General features: G+C 47.9%; 1 protein-coding gene across 1 annotated transcript in view; it reads right to left on the bottom strand.

The window, feature by feature from the left end:
• The window catches only part of SLC20A1 (solute carrier family 20 member 1), a 13,889-nt gene extending 4,223 nt beyond the window's left edge, over positions 1–9,666 (bottom strand). The window contains exons 1-6 of the mRNA XM_006909457.3: positions 9,486–9,666; positions 8,631–9,237; positions 8,341–8,481; positions 8,076–8,161; positions 3,790–3,886; positions 1,450–1,569 (exon numbers count right to left, since the gene is read on the bottom strand). Of these exons, the coding sequence (XP_006909519.1) occupies positions 1,450–1,569; positions 3,790–3,886; positions 8,076–8,161; positions 8,341–8,481; positions 8,631–8,970 (784 nt within the window). The 5' untranslated portion in view covers positions 8,971–9,237; positions 9,486–9,666. The remainder of the gene's footprint in view (positions 1–1,449; positions 1,570–3,789; positions 3,887–8,075; positions 8,162–8,340; positions 8,482–8,630; positions 9,238–9,485) is intronic.
• Between the last annotated feature and the right edge of the window lie 43 nt (positions 9,667–9,709).

Below are 9,709 nucleotides of genomic sequence, written 5' to 3'. Positions count from 1 at the left end.
AAAAAAAAAAAAGTTTTTTCTGTTAGATCCTGACCACAGTAACTTGTTCCACATCTGCCCTCTGTCACTTCAACATAAGACGGACATCGACGTGAGTGAACGTGCAGGACAGTCCTATCTGCTGTGTGGCCACGTCTCATCCTTCCGGGGAAGAAGCCCGCAGCGCATGGCACTGCATCAGGGCGGCACTCTCTCAGTGAAAGCCCAAGAGCAGGGTTACGTGGGCTCTGCTGTGTCCCCCGCTTTTACCCTTCAGACATACAGCATACTCAGCTAGCTCCCCATGGGCCGGGGACTGAAAATGTGGGCCACATCTGGTTCATGCTTATAAAGGAGCCCAACCCCCCTCCATGAGTTCAGGCCGAGCAACAGAGCTTAATGCAGGCAGCTGGAGGTGACACTTGAATTTCTGCCTCCAGCTAAGGCCATGCCACCCTCAACGAGCCAGATCTCGTCTGATCTCAGAAGCTAAGCAGGGTCAGGCCTGGTTAGTACTTAGATGAGAGACCCTCTAGGAATACCAAGTACTATATGCATTAAAAAAAAAAAAGAAGAATTTCTGCCTCCATAATACATGCATGCCTATGGTTCTCAACTGCAAGGCCAGGCAGGACTGTCTGCTGCCCATCATGCCCATGCTCAGTGTGTGCACAGGCTCACTCAGGCATTGGTGGAAAAAACATGAGTGAGACCTGTCCCATCTTCCCCAGAATGAGGGCAACCAGGTCAGCAGGCCCGAGCTTCCTTCCCAGGGCCTTGGGGCGGCTGCGTGATGCAGCACTGCCCCCAGTGCCACTGCAGCCCGCAGCCTCCCGTGCGAGGACCTTGTGCGCATGGGAAGGGTGGACAGTGGCCTGTGAGGCCATAAGTAAGGGAGGGGCACAGGATCTACAGAAAATGGCACTGCCATTCACCCAGTGTCCAGTGTGCAGAATGCCTAAGTGATGCCTTCACATGGCACTTGCAAATGTTCACCTCTAGAACTCGTGCTGTAATTCTGGAAGCTGCCAAGTCAGACAAATGTTAGCCATGGCCTCGCATGTCTGACTCCAAAGCTACACACAGAAGTAGAGAACACGTTTTCCTCACTCCCCAAAAGCACTGTTTGCCCATCCCTTATTTTTCACTAAGGTCTCTTTAAGTGTCTTAAGTAGTTCTCACTTAAGGTAGGCCCCAACGTCTCTATCATCACTGGCAACCGCTCAGATGCAGTGAGACAAGAGACCAAGTGCCCAGCACATGCCTGCAGCACAGGCCATGACCCTCCTGATCAGTCTCAGGTCACTGAGTCAGTAAGACGACAGTTTGGACAATAAACCCATATCCTCAAATGTCCTCTTAAAATTTCTGACTCTGCCAATCTACCCCAACAGTGGGTGTTTATAGGTAGCCAAACAAAAACAAATAAGCACAACACTACAAATTAAGTTTCTGCTACATGTTACTTACGTTCAATTTTTCTCTTCATCCTGGGACAGACAAAGAACCAGACGGTAAGGGCACAGAGAACCGCACAGCCCACCGAGATGAAGACGGTACCCCACAGAGGAAGTCTGTCAAAGCCCAGCACTAGGAGATAAAATGGTGCATCTTGAAAACCCCAGGGCCACAGCCCCTGCAAAGACGTGTAAATCCGCCTGTGGGGACGTGGGTTCCCCAAGCCAGGCCCATCACCCTTCATGGCAGTTGCCAGCCTCAGGTTCACGGATCTATTGAGCTCGTGCAGATATCGGAAAAAAACCCAGCAGTCTTGAAACCCATGCCAGTCCTGCCCACCTTCAACAGCTGCTAGACTGCCGTCCCCCAAGCTGCTTCACAAACTAGCCTTGGCCTGTTTCTTGCCTTGCACAACGATGGAATTACTATACCCTGAGAATCTGCAACTAGTTGTGAAAAACCAGAACCGTCCCAGCCTCCAGATGGTGGCCACACAGAGTGTGGAAAGGTGCTCCTTGTCACATCAGCCACACCAATTTGATTTTCTGTGGAGCCCTGGCAGCCACTGTACTAGCCTCCAGCAAAATCCTCTAACAAGATTATCTTAGATTCATTATCAAACTAAGATACAGAAAACAGAGATATTATTTATCAGAAAATAAGAATAGTTCAAAGGGCCATCTTTCACAAAAGGAAAATAGTTCGAGTAGTTTCATCCACAAGCCCTATCTTAGAGAGACTTATCAACTTCTCACATGGCTCAGGGACCATTACTATTAGTCACCATCTGCTTATCATTTATTTAAATGCCAAGCCTCTAGCCTGTATCAACATAGCAAAACACCATAGAATCCTGTTTAAGCCTAAAAAAAGTTCTAAATTATAGTTTATCCCAGAAGAACTTAATTACTTCTGGCTGTTTTGCTTATTAGATATTAAATCACTTATAAAATAAAAACCTTACTGCCCCTCCCTAAAATGATTCTTCTTTAAAAATCGTATAACAGTTTAAATGACTATATCTTCATTTTAATACTATTTTAATCTATCTCTCACAATTTAAATTTGCCAAGTCAAAAAATTCAAAAAAGAGAAATGAGACTGATTTTCCTTGTAAATGACCCACATGGGTAGAGCAAAAATACCCAAGTTCTGTTTTCAAAAATCATAGAAAACTTAAGTTTCTAATTTTACTGCTACCACAAAAAACACCAGTGCTTGGAGCTTCACAGGACACTTCTTGGTTTAGCATCAAGACCCTAATTTACAACAGAATGGAAAAGCAGCATGCAAGCTAGTCCTTGCCTGTACTATTTGGTAAGGAGGCTGGTGTGTCCAAGGAAGACCAATATTCCCAAAGGGTTGTCCATTTTCTCTCCTGATTAGCCCAAGAATAAAGACAAGGTTAAAAATACTGAGCTAACTCTGTTTCTGGTTCGTGAAGCTGCCTCAGTGAGCCTCAAGCAGGTCAGAAATGAAATTAATTTAGTGGGCCAAGATGAGCACGATAAAAATCTAAAAAGAGTATCTGAAAATGTGAGTGTAGAACACGCAGTGCGGTTCTGTAGCCCCCAGGTACTACCCCAGTCCCCTCTCCTCCCCACTTCGCTACATGCACAAGTGTCCTGGACATCTGGACAGCAACGGACACAACATTCTTCCAGCCTGTGAACCTAGACAGCACTGCTGAGCTGATGCCCCACAAGCTACAAGGTGTCAGTCTTGACAGTCACTAAATTAAACATGTATCATAACTCCCGGTTGCCTGAGCCCAAACATAAAGTAATTGATAGTTCAATCTTTACATTCTCACAAATTATTTTCCTCTTAGCTGCACTCTTCTTCCAAGTGCACTTAGACCAGGTGTTAAACATCCCAAGTCTTCTCATTCAAGCAGATTCAGAGGACAAAATTTAGCACTTAGAAACAAAAGGAATTCCATGCATGTGGGAGAGAGAAATAAGAACATCCAGCGAAGATGTCCTAATTGGCTGACAACCGAAGACCAAACATGACTAGGGGCTCTTCAGTGGTCAGCGGTGGAGACTAGGATCGAGTGCAGTGTTTTTAGCACAGACAGGAGAGAGGGAGGGAGAAGACCATGTACCGTGGGTCCTGTGAAGACTAAAGAGTAAAGGCCTGCAGGGACTTAGAATCTGAGCAGGTCTCTGGTTGAAAGCCTATCTAGGTTAACTCAGCACACACTAGCCTGCAGCCTTCTGAAATGGGTGCAGGCCAGCCACCTTCTAGGAGATTTCAGCCCTGTAAAGCAAAAAGGGGTAAATTGGGCATTTAATGCAAGTTTTGTAAACAACTTTAAATTCACATCTAAATATTCTGACGTGTACTTACAAGGTGCTCCCGTATACATGATGGAAAACAGGTTTATCCCAACCGTGCAGGCATAGAACACTGGCAAAGCTCGCAAGCCATTAGGGACTGGATCCGCCTGTAAAATATCATTGAGACCAAGACCGTAAAAGCTCTGAAAGCCACCCAGGGACCTAGATCCTTGTGAAAGAGCATCTTTGGGGATCCCAGTGCCAGTGACCACCTCTCCACTGAAGCTCCCAAGGCTAGCTGGGCATCTCTGACACCTCCTCCAGGAAGTCTGCCCGTCAAAGCGGATTTCTACACCTACTTGAAGTTAAGTCTGTGTTTGGCTTTTTGTTTTGTTTTGTTTTTTGGGTTGCTTTGTTTTTGTCTTTTGCAATTTTTAACAAGACTACCTACACCAGGGACTGGTGGGTAAGGAGTTTCAATGCCCAGTGTTCTGAGGTGCCTGCCATCCAGTTGTAAATCTGAACACACACCTGAAGATGATCTAGACACCTGTAAGAGCTGTCAAGAAGAGCCCATGAGAGTTGTAATATTCCTGACTTTTACTACCTGCAAAGATTTCTTAGAAATACAATGTTCAGTAGAGTATACCTGTAGCCACCCTGCTTAGATACCTGATAAACATGCCGTTATCAGCGATTCACTCAAGCACTAAGGTAAAAAATCAATCGTGCACTGGTTCATCCCTCGCTCAACAGAACACCAAGCACGTTTCTGAGCACTGAAATAAGGGAGTGAATGAGACACAAGAGCTGCCCTCGAAACTGACATTAACATTCTAATATGGAATAACATAAAGTACTAGCAAATGCTATGAAAAAAACAAAGGAGGATAAGGGGGCAGTGATGGAAGGGGGTTCGGGAGCAAGTGTCAGTGGAGGAGAGACACGGATGTGTAAGTCATCAAGCATGCACCACCTAGGGGTAAAGAAGGAGCCAGCCACCTGGCTACCTGGGGAGCATAACATTCCAGACAGAGATGTCAGCAAGAGCAAAGGCCCTGAGGCAAAAACTTGAAATGCTTAAGGAACAGCAAGGAGGCCAGCGTGACTGGAAACAAAAAGAGTCTGAGCTGTAACAAATGTGTATTGATTGCACAAGAAAACAGAGTCCAATACCTAAAGAATGAGAGCCCGGACCCCAACACAGGGGAGGGCTAAACTGCAAAGACGACAGCCTAACATTTACTGCTATCTTGATCACAATCCAATGGAAAGTCCAGGGGAGGAAGAGACAGAGGAAAAGGCCCAAACGTGATTCTAAAGTTCTGACAAGAACAACCAGTATACTGGGAAGACGGTGGCAGTGGCTTAAGATCCATCAAAGAAAAGAAAGTACAGGTGCCACTCCAAATCAGCAGATGCCCCCGCCCACTTGAAAAGCTGAGTTGGAGAGACTGCTAGACAGACAAGCCATGATAAGAATAGTAAATGCCCTACAGAACCTAGGCACCTGAGCCACTTGGCCATGTGGGTCGCACCCGAAAGGCCGTCGACGGTATGAACCTGAGGTACTTATACATTTTTCTTCTGAGAAAAATCTCCAAGGGACCTGAGAGCTCCTTTAGAGTCCCCAATATCAAAACCCAGTAGGACTTTACAGACAGAAGTAGGAACTTCCTGTAACAGATTTTCAAATACAATTTGGTGTTTTGTTACCAGACCAAATTGTAATTGGTTGGTCAGAGTACAGAGAAAGTAAGCCAAGTGTTAATGTTTCTGTACGGCCCCCTTACGTATTCCGAGGTATCCAGTGATAAATTAGCCAGGAACAGGGCAGGGAGTAAATGACACTATGTTTACCATAAAATACAGGCTCCTGGCTTTAAAAAGTTAGTTTGTCTACGGCCATGCCACCCTGAACCAGCCCAATTTCATCTGATCTCAGAAGCCAAGCAGGGTCAGGCCTGATTAGTACTTGGATGGGACCACCTAGGAAGACCAGGTGCCATAGGAGTAACCAAATTTAAAAAATAAGGGATTGTAAGCTGACAAGGTCCTTGCAATCTGTGAGGTCAACCAAGAGTTGACTCGCCTAAAAACAAATAAAAATAAAAAAATAAATAAGTCACAGTTCACAAGAGTCTAGGAAAAAGGGAAAACATGAGCAGTCCCTCTCCCCTTCACTCCCTCAGTCGCTTCCAAGAAGTAACCAGGGCTGACAATTTAATGAAATACTTATTACCATATGACCCATCGAATACTTTATCTGGAAATAACGTATGGACCCACCCTCCATTTATGTGCCCCCATCTGAATTCAACCAGAGCAGTTCATGTTCCACTCACTCAATGCTCCAGGGAGCTTCGTCGTAAAGAATCTGAGCTTGAAAACATGTCCTAGGTCTATTTGATGTGCTTCCTGGCAGAAGGCGCCACCAAGGTCATTTTCTCTGACTGGGTGTACTGCTTATTCCCCGTCCCTAACAGAACTACCTCGCCACCATTCTGCCTTTTCTGTGCCCTAACAACAAACACTCGGAAAATAAAAACTTTTGAAAAGCATTTCCAATGTTAACTTTAAAAATGGACACTTATGTTGGAAGATTTTAACAGCCAGGACCCCAAAAGTTACTAGTCTAAGGATGTTTTCTTGAGATTTAAAACCCAACTAACCAAAAAGTCACACTAGTGAGCTGAAAACTCATCTGCTGTTGAAAGGTTGGCGTGTGTGCGTGCGCGCGCATGCACTCCCATCCCCCAGGGCAGAGGGTGGGGTGGAAGGACTGAAGTAAGAAGATCCTCAGTCAATATTGTGGCAAACACTACTTCAGTCATTCTCAGTCCTGCCCACCCTCACACCCACACAATGAAGGGAGCTCAGAAGTTAACATATCTAAGGAAGCACTCAGTAACTGGGATAAAGTACCTGGCAGGCCTTCCTCAAATGAGAGGTCTGGGCACCTCAAAATCACCCTCTGCATCTCAGGGCACCATCTCCCTCCAGGGAAGAAGACAAGTTTGTTTAGTACCGGAACACACAAGGCACCAGGACCAAGTACTTCCCAATGACGGCACAGAAGCCCAGGACGAGGCCTTGGGGGCAGGACCCCAACAGGACCCTATCGAGTCCCCCAATTCTCCAGTATGAAGCAAGCTGTGTGGCTCTGCTGAGAATGCTGAAAGGCCTGGTCTGGGCCACTAGTAAGCCTCCCACTGAAGCACCAGTGTCACCCATGACAGCTCTGGGGAGTGGGAGGGCCAGTCTAATCATACACCTTCGCTGAATAAACATCACCAAACTCTGAGTCAGTCAGGGTTCATGAACTAACTGTTTACTCTCAGTCGCATTATGTCAGGCTGCAGATACATCAAGCTTTCCAAGTATTAACCTGCTTTACTCTACCAGACTCATGGCGCAGGGAAAGGGGTCGAAAGCCAGTTTTCCACCCAGTGTCTATGCAGGAGAGGCAGAGTCCTGTCCTGAAGCAGCAGAATGAGACCAGAAGTGGCTCTGTGCAGTCTTATCCCTGGGGATCAAGCTACCATCAGTCTTCACTCAAGATTTCTATAGTTTAGGAGCATTTTAAGAACTTACAATGGACAGTTAAGAGCCATTCACCTCAGAAAAAGAACAACTTTGTTTCCTGAGAAAAATGCATTTATTCTTGCTGTAACTCAGTCCAATGACAACATCCCTTGTTGACCACTCTGGAGCCAGTATCAGACTTCTTGATAAAAGAAATGCTATCAGGTCCCTGAAAAGGGATTTTCAAATGGACAGGAAATTAAATGGTTGCCTAGATTATTTTTTATTTTGACAAAGAAAAACAAAACAAAAAGTGTCTTTGCTGGTTCTTTTTTCCTACTCTGAGAAATCAGTCTCATCATTGTGAGAGATGGAATCTTCACCAGAAGTTTATAAACAGGTCACGCTAACCAGCACTACCAAATCAACTAGGCAGACCCAGACACTCCATTTCACTGGCACAGGGGACACTGTGACTTGCTGAACCCCAAGCTTACAATTCAAAACAGTCTGTGTGATGGCGGTTTAAAATAGCACACAGCTAGACAAAGCCACCCTAATAAATTTCCCTAATTTTCCACTCCCAGTCTCCTTTATTCCTCAGGCGCAACACAATGTTCAATTTTCCATCCTGACCACCCTCTTGAGTACCGAAAACTCGCTTCTTTCATTCAACTTAGCACACAAAAAAGGTGTACAGAGAATATAAGGAACTATTTAACTTTCCAGGACCACATAGATACACACCAATCACACTGTAAGGGTGCTATTTCAATGACATTGACTATGACCTATTAAAGGCCATAAAAGGGATCTGGAAAGAAAGATTACCTTATGGAGGATGAATGCTCGAACGAGGAAGAATAAAATTCCAGACATGATGCCAGAAAGCAGCGGAGAGACGAACCAAGACATCACTGGAAAAAGACACATTAAAAACAAATGTCAACTAAGGAACTGGGTACCAAAACACTTTAAATTTCAGCAGTCTGCCCCTCCCTTTCACACAACACACTCCCACACATGATGCCACGAACACGGCAAGGAGAAAAATTAAGACGCCATATATTAAGATGCCATTTAGAAGTATACGTACCAATCTTTATCAGCTCAGACCACCTGACACCCTCCTGACCCTTCGCCACAAGGGAGAAGCCAATGGTGGCACCGACAATACAGTGGGTCCCAGAAATAGGGAGCCTCAGAAACGAGGCCACCAGCTGCCACGCAGCAGAGCCTGAAACAGTCAAGTTTTAGGAAACAATCAAGTTTTAGGAAGGAAATGGCAAAATTACACTGTGCATTCTAAAGGAATCCTGTGAAGAGCAGGCAACTGCTGCCCATCCCTGAGCTGGGCCCACCGCAGCCCAACAGCCCACCACTCACCGAACATGGCACTGACGGAGCCCGCCATCAGTAGCTCCTGCGTCGTGTTGTACATCTCCACGTCGATCAGGCCCTTCCTGATGGTCTCGCTCACTTTGGCCCCTAGCAGCACGGAGCCCACCGTCTCAAAGATGCTAGCCAGGACGCAGGCCTGCTTCAGGGTCACCACCCCCGAGCCCACAGCCGTGCCGAATGAGTTCGCAACGTCATTGGCGCCCACGGAGAAGGCCAGAACGAAGGCGATGACGAAGCCCAGGACCAGCATCCACAGGTAGTCCACCAGCGGGCCGCTGGCCGCGGCCACGGTGCTGGCCACCAGCGTGGCGGCGGTGGACGCCATCCCCACAGCAGCGACCTGAACTAACAAGCACTGCTGCGCGGCTTTCAAGCGTGTAAACAGGATGAGAGTATGAGGTATCACAGATGCTCTAATAAATATGTATACTATACGATATTAAATACTGTAAACGTAAACTGCGGCAGACACGACTGGTCACTGCTATACGCTGCGCATCGGCATCTGCGGTCCGGGGCGCCTCGGGCTCCGGAGGGCTAGCGGCGCGGCGCGAAAGGCCATGGCAGGGACGCGCGGGGACGCGGACTCATCCTGAGGGGACACGAGACCACAATGGCGCGCGCCCATCGCCCCCGGCAGGACGAGCGGGCCGCACGTGGCGGACTCTCCCCGCACCCGCCCGCCCGCGCGCGCCCTCCGCGGGCGCCTGAACAAACCTCTCCTGCTCCCGCGCGCCGGGGCCGCCAAAAAGGCAGCGGGCGCAGGTTGGGGGGACAGCACGAGGCCGGAACCCCGCCCGCCCGGGGAAAAAATGCCCGTCCCCGCTGTGCCCCACTCACCACAGGAGACGAGGACCGAGAGGGGACAGGGAGGTCCAGGCGGTGAGCACTCGGTGCACAGGGCTGGGTCCTCCGGGGAGCAACGCGGCGCCTCAGAGGCTGAAAATAAGGAAGAAGGACCACGGGCCAGCAACCATCTCCCCGGCGGGATGGGCCCCCGCCTCTCCTTATAGCCGGCGCATGACCCACGTGACGCGGCGCGCGCGCGCGCGCGGGCCCGCAGA

This window comes from Pteropus alecto, unplaced genomic scaffold, assembly GCF_000325575.1.
Source record: "Pteropus alecto unplaced genomic scaffold, ASM32557v1 scaffold223, whole genome shotgun sequence".
Classification (NCBI taxonomy): Eukaryota; Metazoa; Chordata; class Mammalia; order Chiroptera; family Pteropodidae; genus Pteropus; species Pteropus alecto.
This window is presented reverse-complemented; position numbering and strand designations above follow the sequence as displayed.